The 15,450-nt window shown below is 48.1% G+C and overlaps 1 protein-coding gene across 1 annotated transcript in view; it reads left to right on the forward strand.

The window, feature by feature from the left end:
- The first annotated feature begins 615 nt into the window (after positions 1 to 615).
- The window catches only part of LOC125042492, a 21,604-nt gene continuing 6,769 nt past the window's right edge, over positions 616 to 15,450 (forward strand). The window contains exons 1-4 of the mRNA XM_047638133.1: positions 616 to 736; positions 11,036 to 11,041; positions 11,201 to 11,309; positions 13,801 to 13,979. Of these exons, the coding sequence (XP_047494089.1) occupies positions 616 to 736; positions 11,036 to 11,041; positions 11,201 to 11,309; positions 13,801 to 13,979 (415 nt within the window). The remainder of the gene's footprint in view (positions 737 to 11,035; positions 11,042 to 11,200; positions 11,310 to 13,800; positions 13,980 to 15,450) is intronic.

Raw genomic sequence — 15,450 nt, forward strand, 5'->3', positions numbered from 1 at the left:
TTACATCAACAATAACTATAGAGCCTATAGTGCACACTCCATCGGTCTTCTTCACCCTTCCCAGGAGAGAAAGGGTAGGGGCGTGGGGCCGAGGGGCGGGTCGCACGGAGAGAAGGAGGGCGGGGGGGAAGGGGAGGAGGGAGGGGGGGTGGGCGGTGGACAGAGGAAGGGAGTAATAGTAAGGACAACGAAAAAAAGTATCACAGTAATAGATAAAAAAGAAGTGTGTGATTGCGGTGGGGGGTCGCGTACGGGTCGCCGTACTCGGTAAAAAAAGGAGCGGTGCGGAAGCGCGAACTATGGAGGGGGGGCGGGTGGTGATGAAACAGAAAAAGCCTTCGGCCAGATGAACGGAACAACCGTTCTCGCGCTTCTGCCGCGTTTTTCACGCCCAACTCCGCACTTCCCTTGTCAAACCCCCCGCTTTACCCTCAGCACACGCCACATCTAATCTGCATATAACCTAAAAGAAAGAAACACCCAGATAAAATGGGAACACCACAAAGAACAATAACCCCAACAAAACGAAAGGAAAAAGAGTACGGGCATTGAAAACATAAGAAAGGTTTAAGGGGGGATTCTATTCCTCTCCACGCCACCAAAACTCCACCCCGGATGTTCGCCTATTGTGATCTGGCTGCGCGTCTCTTTTGTGAAGTTGCGTTGGGTCGGCAGGAAATGGACCCTGAGGGCTTTGAACCCCGCGGGGAAACGGTGTATGGGATGAAGAAGCGAAGTAAGGGGGACAGGGTACTAAATTAAAAAATGGGGGGCGGGAGAGTGGGTTGTAGGTCAAAGTCTGAGGGGAGTGAAACTGCGAAGTTGGAGGGGGGGATTTTTATGTTTTAGGGTACGGGCGAAGAGGTCTGGTGTTGTGTGGATGCGTTTTTGTGTGGTACGGGGTTGGTTGTCGCATTTAAATTCTGTATACGTTAACTTTTATAAATTTGTGGGGGGGGGGGGTGTTTAGCGTGCATGGAGGGTTGTGAGCGTGATGGGCTGGGGAATCGAAGATGAGGTGGGGGGGGAGGAGGAGCGACACGGGGTGGTAAGGGAGGGGCAAGGAGAAACAAGACAGGGGGACGGACCTGAAAAAATTAAAAGAAGGCAGGGGACGGATGGGGGGGAACAAGTAAACAGATAGGGGGGGGGTGGGGAAATGTATGAGGGAAGGGAGAGGGGGAGAGGGGGAGGAAAGGGAGTAGAGGGGGGGCTGGGGTGAAGGGCGCAGGGGGAGCGGGTCGAAAGGGGAGGAGCGTGGGGGTCTAGAGGCGAAACGGGAACGAAAGAGAAAGAGAAGACTGTGCCAACAAAGGGGGCGTGCAGGTAAACCCACTAGAGGACCAAGGCGGGAGTGGGAGGGGGAAAAGCGCGTGGGGTAAATCAAAATGGGGTGAGCGTCGAAGCAGAAAAGGAGTGGAATAGTAGGTGGGGAGGTGAAAGGGAGGAGGGGGAGTGTGGGGTTTGTAGGTGGGAAAGTTGCGGGGGATAAGTACGAATAGGAGAGGGGGTAGGCCGGTTAAGATGGTTGAGGGTATGGTCGGGGAGGTGCGAGAGGGAAGGACTATAAAGGGTGAGGAGGGGGGGGAGGGGAGCACTGGGAATAATAAGTTAATGCAGGGGGGGGGAGGCGTGAGGATGGAGGGAGAGGGGTCGTGAGGGCGGAGAATGCGGCGCGGAATATGGGGGCAAGGGGGGGTGAGACGAGGAGGGAGGGAGGGGATGGTGAACTCGGGGGGTTAGGGGGGGGGGGAGGGGCGGAGGGGAAAAACTCAGGGATGGGAGTTGAGAGAGGGGAGGGACAGGGGAACAACATCCGAGAGAGTCTGGGGGGCGGGGGGTGGGGGGGGGGTGGGGTAGGGTGGGTAAAGGGGAGGATGCGGTGCGGGTGTAGTGCAGAGGGGGGAGAGGGGGGAGAACTGGGGAGTGGGAGGGGGAGAGCAAAGCGGCTAGGGGTAGGTCGTAGAGGGGGGGGGCATAAAAGTAAAAAAGGGAAGCGGGATTGGGGACTTGGGGGATGGGGGGGGGGGGAGTAGTGCAGGGGAGGGCGGTAGGAAAGGGGGAAAGGGGGGAGGGGGGGAGGGTGGGGAGGGAGGAGGGAGATGGGTGGGGGAGAGGGCAAATAAAGTCAAGAAAGGAAAAGGGGCGGGGCCGTGTGTATCGGTGTAAGGGAGGGAGACCATGAAGAGGGAGGGGAGGAGAGGGGAACTGGGAGAAAAGGAGGCGGGGGCAAGGTGTGGAGGGTGCGGGGGAGGGGGGGAGAAGGAGACAGGGGGAAGAAAGTAGCTAAAGTGTGGGGGCGTGGAGGAGTAAAAAAGCTGTCTGATCGGGTAGAGAAAAAATAAAAAAACTGGTAAAGAAGAGAGGGGAAAGCGGGGTGAGCGGAAGGGGGACTGCCCTGCTGCCAGTGGAGGATATTAGAGGGACGCATGGCTTATTGCAAGGAAGAACAACAAAGGTAGGGGAGGGGGGGAGGAAAGAGGGAATTGGGGGGCGAGGGGGGGAACGGACTAGGGAGTGGGGACGGTTGGGAGGGGAAGGGGGGGGCGGGAGGTGAGGATGGGTGGGTAGAGGGGATGGAGGTAGTGGGAGAGCGGCGGGGATATAAATAAGTGGAAGGTGGATAAATGATGGGGTGGTGTTGGAGGGATAGGGGGGAGTGAATGGGAGAGCACGGGGGAGGAGGGGGAGGTTGTATCATGTGGGCAGAGGGTTTTTCATTTGTAAAGTAGTAGAGGTATTGAGGAAGAAAGAAAGGGAGTAGGGGGGGGAGGGAGGAGAGATAGGTAAGTCTTTCGCGGGGGTGGGGGAAGGGGGGGAAGTGGGCGGCAGAGTGGGGGGTAGGGAGTGGTGGCGAAGCTGGGGGATATGGGGGAAGGTGGGGGGAGGGGGGGGTGGGAGAGAGGAGGGGGGGTAGGGGGAGGCGAAGCGGGTGGGTTGGGGTTGAAATGAGGAAAAAACGAGGGGGAGGGGCAGCTGACGATAAGTTGGGGAGGGGGGGGGGTGGCGGGGGGAGGATTGTGGGATTTGAAATCGATTTGGTCTTAAGTGTGCGTTTAGAAGTATGTTGTAAAAGAGGGGAGAATGGGAGGCTATGGGTGAGTGGAAGGGAGAATGAAGAAATGTAATTCTATGTGAGGCTTGACGAATGGAAGGGTGCGGTATAAACAATAAGGGGTGTGTGGCCGAAGAGGTTTTGAAGCGACAGAAAACGAAGTGAGGGGATAACAGTGAATGAAAAGGGGACTTTGAGGAGGAGGGGAAAAAGAAGGGGAGGGGGGGGGGGAAAGGGAGGCGTAAAAGGGTAGGGGAGGGAGAGGGAAAGTATAATGAAAGTGGGGGGTGAGGAATTGATAAAAACGATATAAGGTAAATAGGAGTAAAACTTGATCATAAAAGAAAAGTTAAAGGGAACTAGATAAAGAAGGTTGAAAGAGAGAAGTCTGACAATAAAAAGGGGGGTAAAAGTGGGGGGGTTGAAATAAGGAGGGTAAAAGGAAAAAAAATAAAAATAGGAAATTAAAAAGGGGAGGTAATAAATGCGGGGTGATGGAGGGGATGAGTGGTGTGGGGGGGGGGAGTATTGGTGGGGGGGGGGGGGGTAGGGGGGTTGGGTGTGGGTGGGTTGGGGTTGTTGGTTGTTGTTTTGTTGGGGTGATGGGGTGTAAGAGGCATTATTTAAGAATTGTATTCAAAGATGACTTGACGAAGTGGCTTCATACTACGGTGCGCTGTTCATTTCGCGTTCATTATCTAAGAACGGTGACTCTGGGCGGCACGGGTCAATAACACCGGGTTTGTGGAGGGATGATAGTGTTGGTGTCAGTTCAGTTTGTCAGGGTATAATCTTAGTGTTACGAGTTGATGGTATAATCAGGACTGTGGCTGGTGCGTTCTTGGATGGGGGGGGAGGGTGGAGGGGGCGCTGGTGGGGGGGGAAGTGCGAGGTGATAGGAGGGGAAGGGGGGGGGAGGGGGGGGGGGGAGAGTGGGGAGGCGGAGTGGTAGGGGGGGCGCTGGAGGGGGGGGGTGGGGGGGGGGGAAAGGATAGGAAGGGTTGATAGAGAAGTAGTGAGATAAAGTAATATATGAGTGGGAGGGGGGGGGGGGAGGGGGGGGGTAGGGGAGGGGGGGGAGGGGGGGGGGGGGGGTGGGAGTAGATGGAGGGGGGGGAGGGAAGGGGGGGGAGGTTGGGGGAGTGGGGGAGGGGGGATAGGAAAAATTCAAAAAACATAGAGAACGATTTAGAGGTCTGGTGGGGAGGGGTGGATGCGGGGAAATGGGGGGGGTGGGGAGGGGAAAACTCAAGGGGGAGTTAGGAGGGGGGGGGGGGGGGGGGGGAGGGGGGATTGGTAGGGGGGGTGGGCGGGGGAGAGGTGTGGGGAGCGGAGGGGGGGGGGAGGGGTATGGGGGGGGCTGGGGGGGAGGGTGTGGGGGGGGGGGGGGGTGGGGGGGCGAGGGGGGGGGGGGGAAGGGGGGGAGCAGGAGGGGGGCGGAGTGGGGGGGGGGGGGGGGGGGGGGTGGGGTCGGGGGGGGGCTATGAAAAGTATGGGGGGGTTGTGGGGGGGGAGGTAGAAAAGTTAGAATAGGAGGGGAAGGAGAAGACAGGGAGAAGGTGAGAGAAGTAAGGATTAAGGAGGATGAAGCGGAGGTGATGAATTGGAAGTGGATGGGGGTAGGTTGGTAAACAGATGGGGGGAAGAAGGGGAGGAGGAGGGGGGGGGGGGAGGGCGAGTGTTGAGAAAGAGATTGTTGGGGACGGGGTCAGAGAGGGGGATAAATGGGGGTGGGGAAGATATATAGGAAAAGAGAGGGGAAGGAGGGGGGGGGGGAGGGGGTAGGGAGGGCTGGGACAGGGGGTATCAAGGGGGGGAAGTGAATGGGGAGAGTGTTGGGGGGGGGTGCGGGGTGAAGCGGCGGATGGTAGGGGGAGGTGGGGGGTGTGAGGGGGGGAAGGGGGGGGGGGATGACGTAAAGGGGGAGGAAGGGGGAGAAAAGGATGGGGTGAATGGAGGGGGTGTGGGTGTTGGGGGGGGGGGGGGAAGGGGGGGGATGGGTGGGAGTTGGGGAAGTGGAGTGGAAGGGGGGGGGTAACAGGTTCGGCGGGGGAAGGTGTGGGGGAGGAGAATGGGGGGGGTATTGGTTGATGGGATTGAATCAGCTGAAGAAGCGAAGGTATAAAGAAATAAATAAAAGGAGAGACAAGATCGCGCTCGCTTGCATTAATGTAAATTACGAAGAATAAGCTTATGTGAGAAAGGGGGTGGAGTAATGAAAGAAATGAAAAGGGAGGGTTAGGGTGATATGTGAGGGGGAGGGGTCGTGGGGGGTGAAGGGGGTGGGGTGGGGTGAAGGGTGTGGGGGGTGTGTGGGAGAAGGAGGGGGAGAGGGGATTGAGAGTAAGTTGAGGAGGGTAGCGGAAGTATATGTAAAAGAGCAGGAGAGCAGGAAGGGTGGTGGGAAGTATAGGGTTGAGTTTGGGGAAAAAGGGGAAGAATGAGATTGGTGTATTTAGATTGGAGGTGGAGGGGGGGATTGGGGGGATAGAGGTAGGAAGATGGAGATGGGAGAGATGGGGGAAGGGACTATGGAGGAGGATGGAGGAGTGGGAGAGAAGGAGGAGGAAGTGGGTTATGGGGGAGGATGATGTCGGGGGCTGGGGGGGAGGAAAAAATAGAGGGAGAAAGGGGGAAGGAATGCTGGGGGGGGAAGATTAAGGTTGAAAAGGGGGTACAAAAATCAGAAATAGTGTAATACTAAGGGATGGAGAAGAGAAGAGAGGAGAAAATTAGGAAGGAGAAGGGCGAAGAAGAGGAGGGAACGAGAAGGAGAAGCGAGAAGATGGGGGAAAACGGGGAAAGGCGGGAAGGGGAGAAGGAGAAGAAGGGTCAGAGGGGTAAAAAACAGAGCGGTGGTAGATGGGGTGATTGGGACGTTAAGGAGGAAGATGGGAAAAATGCACAAAAGCGGGTGGAGGAGATAAAAAGTCTGGAAGAAAAACTGGTATTAGAGACCTCTCAACTAATATTATCCCACCTACTCACTTTCCTCCCTACCCCCCTTGCCTCCCATTCCCCTCATCCTATCCTTTCCCCTCTCTTTCTTCCTACATTACTCCTCCTTCCTCCTCCCTCCTCCTCCCTCTTCCCCCTCCTGTTCCTCCTCTATCATGTCGTGTGTTTGTGTTCGTGTGCTGCGTCATTATTTGTGTGTCTCGTGAGTTGATCCCGCTCGATTTTCCAGTGGTGATGTTTCGTTTCTTTGAGGATTTTTTCCGTGGAGATGGGATAAGTGGTACAGTCAAGGGAGACACGGGGGGGGATAGAGTGTAGCTCGAGTAAAGGTGTTATTATAGTATATAATTAAAGTTGGCGGGGACGCAATCCGGGGCGAGGATAATCAGGGGGTGAAGGAGTGAGTATAGTAAGATAAGTGGGAAGAAGTGGAAGTTTAGTAAAAGGAAGTAGTTCGGTGTGAGAGTTGAGGGAGGGTGAGGAAGGATTTAGCTACGTTAGGGAAGTTAGAGTCGGGTAATGTTATTTTCCTGGAAGGAGGAAGGAGTGGAAAGGTAGACAGAAAGGGGGCGGGAAGAGAGTAACGGAGTATCTGTATATATATCTATATATATAGTATATATTATATATATATATATCTATTATAAATTTTATATTTTTTATATTCTCTATTCTTCTCCCTCTCTCAGATCTGACTATCTCTCTCTCTCTCTCTCTCTTCTCTCTATCTCTCTCTCTTCTCATTCTCTGTCTCTCTATCTCTTATCTCTCTATCCTCTCTCTGCCTCTATCTCTATCTCCTCTCTTCTCTCTCGTTCTTCTCTCTCTCTCTCTCTCTCTCTCTCTCTCTAAGGACGCAGAGTTAGGAGAGTTGGATGGAGAAGGAAGGTTGGCTACGAGTGAAGAGGAATGCATGGAAGTGAAAATTGGAAATATGTCTGAATGGAGAGTTACTTTCGAAGGTAAATAATTGGCGTGGAGATGGAAATATTTATACGGAAGGAATATTGCTGTGAATGTGGCAATATCTCTCTTTTTTCCCTTCCCAGCTTCCTCTTCCCTTCTTCTATCTTTCCTCCCTCCTTCACTTTTCACCCTCCCTTAGCATTTACCTTCTTCCCTCTTCCCTTCACTCTCCCTGCCTTCCTCCTTCCCTCCCCTTTCACACTTCCTCCACCTTTCCACCCTTCCCTCTACCCTCTCCTTCGCCCCTCCCTTCCATCACCTCCACTCCTCCATCCCTCTCACCTCTCTCCCTTCCACCCCTTTCCCTCTCCCTTCCTTCCCCTCTCCCTCTCCCTCTCCTTCTCCCTTCCTCTCTCCCTCTTCCTCTCCCTCTTCCTCTCCCTCTCCCTTCCTTCCCCTCTCCCTTTCTTCCCCTCTCCCTCTCCCTTTCTTCCCCTCTCCCTCCTTCTAACCTTCCTCCCTCTTGATCATCTGTTTAGGAGTTGCAAGAGCTATTGCAATATTGACAGAAGAGGGGTGAGGGGAGGGGCGGAGGGGGAGGAAGTCCAAGCTGGCCCTATGACCTGAAGGAGGGTAAAGTGTACAAGGATAAAGGTGTGGATAAAGGTGAGAGTAAAGGAGGTAGGGAAGGAAAAAGAGATGGAAGAGGAGGGAAGGAAGGTTAGGGAGAGAGAGCGAGAGAGAGAGAGAGAGATAGAGAGAGAGAGAGAGAGAGAGAGAGAGAGAGAGAGAGAGAGAGAGAGAGGGAGGAGGGAGGAGGGAGGAGGAGGGAGGGAGGAGGGAGGGAGGGAGGAGGAGGAGAGAGAGAGAGAGAGAGGGAGAGGGAGAGGGAGAGGGAGAGGAGAGAGAGGCGGGTGGAGAAGAAGGAGATACAGACATACAAATTAACGCTGTGATGGGGTGACAGGAAAAGACGAACATGAAGCGAGAGAGAGAGAGAGAGAGAGAGAGAGAGAGAGAGAGAGAGAGAGAGAGAGAGAGAGAGAGAGAGAGAGAGAGAGAGAGAGAGAGAGAGAGAGAGAGAAGGGAGGAGAAGATACGAGGCGAGAATAGGAGAGAAGGGAAGATAATGGGGAGGGGAGGGGAGGGGAGGCAGGGAGGGAGGGAGGGAGGGAGGGAGGGAGGGAGGGACGCATCCCCGAGTGGGAAGTGGACAATAAAAGAGCAACAGTTGTGGCGCGGAGGCAGCACCACCGCACCACACCAACTGTGCCACCACATGTCACGCCCTGGCACCCCTCCCTCCCTCTCTCCATTCCCTCCCTGCTTCCTCCCTCCCTCCATTCTATCCTATTACCTCCTCCCTCCCTACCTCCCTCCATTCCCTCCCTCCCCTACCTTCCCTACCTACCTCTATTCCCTCCCTCCCCTCCTTCCCTCTATTCCTTCCCTCCCTCCCTCCCTCCCTCATAACAAAACCCCTTTTCCCACCCACAAAGTCCTCGTGTAAACAGAAGGATGAGGGTTATGGAGGGAGGGGGGGTAGAGGAGGAGGGGAGAGGAGAGGAGAGAGGAAAGGGGAAGGGTGAGGAGAGAGGGAGGGGGGAGGGGAGAGGAGAGGAGAGGAGAGTGGGAGGGGGAAGAGAGAGGGAGAGGGAGGGGAAAGAGAGAGGGAGTGGGAGGGGGAAGAGAGAGGGAGAGGGAGGGGAAGGGGGGGGGATTGGGAGAGGACGCTAAGGACGAGTTTTAGTTAAAATAATGAATGGTTGTGGTGGTAGACTTCTTCAGATTTATCGGTGTTTGTTTCATGTTTTTCAGTTTTCTCTGTTTCTGTTGCCGTATTTTCCCCTTATTTTCATTCTTTCCATTTTAGTGGAATAAGAAAAAAGGCAAAGTGAATTTATGAATATGACATAGAAGGAGACGGAGAAAGAGACAGGCAAAGAAAGATAACCAAAATAATCTCATTTTTTCCCCATCCCAAAAGTACACCCACCCCCCTCCCCCTCCCCCTCCCCCCGAGTGTCAATTGTTTGGTCGCGTTTCCCTCTTAAGAGCAAAGGTAAACAGCTGCTCCGGCCTGCCCTTAAAAGGCTCACGGTCAACAGGAGGGAGGTGTCGTTTTCTTTGCCTTGTTTTCCTTTATTTCTTTCTTTCTTTTTTTGAATCTTTGTCTATTTTATGGGTGTTATATGTTTTCGAGTGGACATTTTTCTTTAAATACGTAGGGACATAAACACGCATGCACACGCACGCATGCACACGCACGCATGCACTCACACACACACACACACACACACACACACACACACACACACACACACACACACGCACACGCACACGCACACGCACACGCACACACACACACACACACACACACACACACACACACACACACACACACACACACGCACACATGCACACACATACGCGCGCGCGCGCACAATGTGTGTGTGCAAAACGGCCTCACAGCTATCTGGCGATCCCATTCACGCCCATCTCGATCTGAAGGTGGGCGTCGTAACAGCCGGGACGCCCATTCACGCCCACATTCACACTCCATGGCCTGCGGGCGGAAGGAAATCGCTGTCGATTTTTTTTTGCTTTTCCTTTTCCTTTTTTTCCTTTTTTCTCTCCTGTTTTTCTTTCCTTTCAGTGTGAGTTTTCCCCCATTTCTTCTTCTTCCTCTTCTCCATTTTTTATGGATGATTTGTTTGCTTGTTTCTCATCGTCTCTCTTTTTTCGCGTTTTATTCTTTCTTTCTCTTTTTAATCTTTTTTTCTTGTCTTTGTTGTTTCTGTTATTTGGTTTCGTCTGTCTTATTTCTTTCTCTCGCTCTTTTTCTCTTCGCCTCTCTCCACCTCTGCCTCCTCCACCCCCACCCTCCCCCCGCACCACCACCTCCTCCCCCTCATTTCCTCCTCCCTTCTCTCTCCTCACTCTCCCCCTTCTCCCCCTTCTCCCTCCTCTCCCTCCTCTCCCTCCTCTCTCCTCTCCCTCCTCTCCCTCCTCTCCCTCATCTCCCTCCTCCCTCCTCTCCCTCCTCCCTCCTCTCCCTCCTCTCCCCCCTTCCCTCCTTCCTCATTATGATATAAGGAACGATTATGAAGAATCTCCGCCCTTGCCCGGTTCCCTTCCCTCATTCGGCCTCACACTCCCTCACTCAGCGAACCCTTATGGAGAGCCATCCCTTCACTCATACCTATCCCCCTTCCCTTCCCTTCATCCCCCTCCTTCCCTCCTCCGTGTTACCTCTCTACCCTCTCGTGTGAGGCATCCTATTTCTCTCTCTCTCTCTCTCTCTCTCTCTCTCTCTCTCTCTCTCTCTCTCTCTCTCTCTCTCTCTCTCTCTCTCTCTCTCTCTCTCTCTCTCTCTCTCTTTCTCTTTCTCTTTCTCCTCACTATCAGTTCTCCGTCTCCTCCCTTCCCTCTCTTCCCTTCCCTCCCTCCCTTCTTTCTCTCGCCCCCCATCCTTCCCTCCCTCCCCTCCCCTACCACCCTCCCCGTTCCCTTCCCATCTGACTCTCTCTTCTCACTCTCCCTTTTTAACCCCCCCCCTCCCCTCCTTAGGTACACTCCCCTCCCCCCAGGATTAAGTGGTTGACAGACGTGCAATTGATGGACCCACAGTGGTTGTCTGTGGACCGAGGTCAGTGTATGTGCAGTGGGGTAAGAGGAGGGGGGGGGAGTTGGTGTTTATGTTAGTGTTGTTATTTTTTCGGTTGCAATTTTGCGAGTGGATTATTGACTTGGTTTATTGCAAGATGGGTGGGGGAAGTTTGGTTTAGACTTCAAGCGCCATATGTATTTTTTTCTTTTTTTGTGTGTATAGATGCATGTAAAAGCCTGTGATTTTGGTTTCTCTGTCTATCTATCTATGAACCCATCTCTCTACTTGATATATATGTACATATACATATAATATGACTTGCTTAAAAATGGAGATCTTATATTAATATTCTATCTTTACAGCTTTTTGAAATCCCCCTAACTCTTTCCTCTATCATGAAGAAATGAACAAATCTTACAGGTTAAATCTATGAACTATATATATGATTACACATCAGAATACACACTCACACAATTTAATCCATAAGGATATCCCACATTACACAGAGACACGTAAAGATAATTAATAATATAGAAAAAAAACAGCTTATCAGACAAACACACACCGGGAAAAAAAAAAAAACTATCAGACAAAAACACACCTCAGGAAAAAAAAACTATGAGACACAAACACACTTCAGGCCAACGATAACGCGACCCCTTCTTTTGCAGGTGTACTGGGTGGCCCCTCTGCTGGGTGGGACGACGGCCGGCCTCATCTACGAGTACATCTTCAACCCCCACCGCCTGCCCCGCTCCCGCAAGGACTCCATCGACGGAGGTGAGGGCCCGGCGCCGGCGTGGCCTCGGGGGGGCGCCGCCAGGATGTGCGCGCCTCCGTGGCCAGGTTGGCTGTGAGGGTGTGGGTGTGTGAGGGTGTGGGTGTGTGAGTGTGTGGGTGTGGTATGTGTGGGTGTGGGTGTAGATACGTAAATGTATTCATACTTCTATACACACACAAAGAAACACATATACACATACACATATTTTGACATTACGTATAGATACATACGAACATACATACATCTATACATTACACATACTTTCATACATATATACATATACAAACGCACACAAAAACACGCGCACACACACACGGGAGGGAGGGTGTATGCAAGGTGGAAGGGGTGGGGGGATAAGGAGAGAAAGAATGTGTGTTTGAGTAACCTTTATTTTTTATGATTTATTTTAAAATGCTGATTTTATTTTGAGTTTGATTATTATTTCTATGGATGAGGATATAAGGGAGAAATAAGGGATTGATAGAGAGAAAAAAGTGCACAAGATTGAATGAAAATGAATGAATGAATCTATTTATTTATTTTCATTAATCAGAATATATATATATATATATATATATATATATATATATATATATATATATATATATATATATATATATATATATATATACTTTTAAAATGCATGGCAAAATGTACCTTAACTGTAGGCGCTTCCTCTCCATATTCATAAATGTCTCAACTTCAATTCACTGAGAGGAATTTATCTGAATTTAGTTAAAAAGTATTCTTTCACTCTCTGTGGGGAAAAATGGACAACATGCTCGAGAGACTATTCACATCTCCTTTTAAGGCGTCTTGACTTATTATTATTAATCCTGTTTATTTTTTGGGTTGCCCTCTCTTTTTTTTTCTCTCTTGTCTGAAAATGATGAATTCGAGGCTTCTTTAATGTTTAAATTTTTGAGACTACTTTTTTTTTTTTTTTTTTACACTTTTTTCTAGACAGTTTGGTGTAAAGTTTGACCAGGTGTTTGACTTTATTAGCATAGACAAAGAGACTTAATAGTGATAATATCAAGACTATATATTTAAAAAGAAAAAAAAGTTGTTAAAGGAAACTTAAAATGCCATTAAAAGGGGAAAAAATGAGTAAAAATGAAATTGTTCATTAGAAAAAATAGATATCTTGCGCTAATCTGAATTTTCATATGGTCATTATATGCTATTGATGTGCCAGTTTTGGTTTAAATGAAAAAGAAAAAAAAATCTGAATCTGCTTTCTTGTGGCTAACAAAACTAACCGAGAGTTAACACATTATAGTTACAGGGCTATAAACCACTGAACCCCTTTGATATGTTTTTAAATAGCTTTGGTAAAGAAAATCACTAATGATTGAATAAATGTAATTATATTTGTTCTGTTCTTAACATTTGATCAGGGGCATGGTGTGTTTTTATTATTATTATTATTATTATTATTATTATTATTATTATTATTATTATTATCATTATTATTATTATTATTATAGAACTAAACTGAGAGAGTGATTGAGAACACCACAGATCAGATCAGTTTGATTTTTTTTTAATACATTGGCTGGGAGTTCAGACATTTGCAAGAAGCAGTAAAAAGACAGATGTTGTTTGATGATTTAAAAAAAAAAAAAAAAAGTTTTATTTGTTTTGATGATTTTATTTGAGTTTTTTGTCATTTTTTTATTGCTTATCCAAGAATGTCTAAAGAAATAGCCATTTTTTTTTATTATTATTATATGGTAATTAACTTTTTGTTTGATTCCATGCCATTTTATGTGAGCTATAATTTATTCTGTGTTAAGTAGCAGATACATCTTCATCAGTTTAAAGCTCAATAAGGTATTACATAACTGATATTACATGGAAGAAGAAATAAAAAAAATATACGCAGATTTAGAAATTATTGCAACTTTCTTGTCATTGGAACTATCAGCAATATTTTCAACAGGAGAGGAGGTGTCTGTGCTAGCTTCCTTGGCAAGCTTTATGAGCCTGGCGTTTGTCTCCACCTTTTTTCTGTCTTTATTCTTTTCCATGTTTTATGTGCATTTCTACTCGTATCTGGCTGACATCAGGCTGGAATTACATACTGACTTTCCTTTCAAATGCCTGTTTTCTCCCTCTGTTTATTATTTTATGTGTGGCTTTTGGCATCAATTAAGCAGTATTATGTATTGTGTTCATTTCATTTATCAGTCAAGATTGTTCACATTATGCAAAGAATTGTTAATGATTTTTTTAAGCATTAATGGCATAGACTAAGAAGTGATAAATGATATTTAAGGCAGCTACAAGTAGCAGGTATTATATGTTAACCTCATTCCAGGTGTAATTTTTAAAGGAATCAGGTTAATATTAGTGCCTTTGCGGAAGAGATTATTTATAAGCCTTCGATAACCTTAGTCCTTAACTGCTGGCTACTTGAGAGTTAGGATCTGCGTCCTCTGGTGAGACAAGGGCCGGTAAGGGTGACCTCGTGGGTATGTGTTACAGAAGAAGGGGTGGAGTCCTATCCCCTGAACACTGTTGGTGGGCCGGGGATGCATGGAGGGCTGGGGGGGCATCAGTCCCCGACCAGGATGCCCTTCCAGTACGAGCTGCAGCACGAGGCGCAGTACGATGCCAGACTCTATCGGGCGTACCCACCCAACAACCGGGCATGAAGCACCCAGGTACCAGCACTCGCACCGGCACACACAGCAGGGACAAATCTACTCACATTAACACAGAACAGAACCCCATTACCTTGTACAACTATGAAGTGGCGTTTATAAGCATATATATCTTAGTTTTATATATTCACTCACAATGACCTCTATCATCTAAATCTAGTCAGTGCATAATGTGTTATGTCTCATTTTTCATAATTTTTAACATGATCAGAATTTTAACTTCCTGTACTAGTATATTTATCTTCAATTGCCTTATTCTGTATAGAATCAATTTTCATGAGATGCAGAGATATGAACTTTCAGCAAATACAAATTAATGAGGTTCTTATGATTATATTTTTATATTACAATATTAATACTCTCACCAAGCTTTTGATTGCTGTAGATAGAGCACTTGCACACTTGCTGATTTATAAAATGTTAAAAGCTGAACACCCTGTTTTTTAATGTGAACACTCCTGCACTGTAATGTAAGTTTTGCAATATACACATACACAGTGCAACAGTGTGTTATGCAGTCACTGATATATTTCTCAGATATTTGCAGTTGAAAGTTATTTGTGTTTAAGGAACTAACGGAAGTAGAACGTGTCTCGGCTTTCCCTTCTTATTTATTGTTGCCCATGGTTTTGTAATGACTAATTTTGTTGATAAAAGTTGTGTTATAGTAGTTTATTTTGTCACTAATTGTACCCCATTGTCATTGTAATTAAAAGTAGCTACAGAGATTTAAATGCCAGTTATTGTATAGACAAAGCCATAACAAGAAACGGCTATAATAGGCATGTTAAAATTGCAATTTTCCCCCCCTTTTTTTTTTTTTTTCTTTTTTTAGGATTTGAGCCTTATTCATATGATTATGTGCCATATATGAATAGTCCAACAAAATGAAATTTCATAATCTTACCAGACGTTTTGTGAATGAGTGTTGAAATCTTTTTAGATCCACCCATACATTCATTGAAGGAATATCTCATTAAAAAAAAATAATAATAATAAAAGAAAGACGTAGGAAAAGAAGCATACAAAAACAAGGTTACCTGAACATCATTTCCTTTACAAAGGATTTTCTTGAAGGGAAAGTTAAACCTAACAGATGAGAATTCACGTACACTGTATTGACTACTGGCGACATCCCTAGCAGAAGTGAACAACTGACAGAGGTGTGTGCCAACGTGTGCATTTTGTATGGCTACTGGCTCGTGCGTTTGCAATATATGTGTGTGCATTGTCCCGTTTGTTTGCTAATTTTTTTGTTGGATGTGTGTATGTTTCATTTTCCTTACCCTTGTTTTATTTTTAAAGTGACAGCGAGAAAAACTGCATTTATTCTTCTTTTTTTTTTTCTTTTTTATAATATACAGCATTGCATTTGATTCCATTTCCTTTTTTTACTTTTCTTTTTTTTTGCACAAGTTGAAACCTGTTTTTATCTTTTGCCCTCGTTCATTTTATGAATTAGTGCGTGGGA

This window comes from Penaeus chinensis, chromosome 32, assembly GCF_019202785.1.
Source record: "Penaeus chinensis breed Huanghai No. 1 chromosome 32, ASM1920278v2, whole genome shotgun sequence".
In the NCBI taxonomy this organism is placed as follows: domain Eukaryota; kingdom Metazoa; phylum Arthropoda; class Malacostraca; order Decapoda; family Penaeidae; genus Penaeus; species Penaeus chinensis.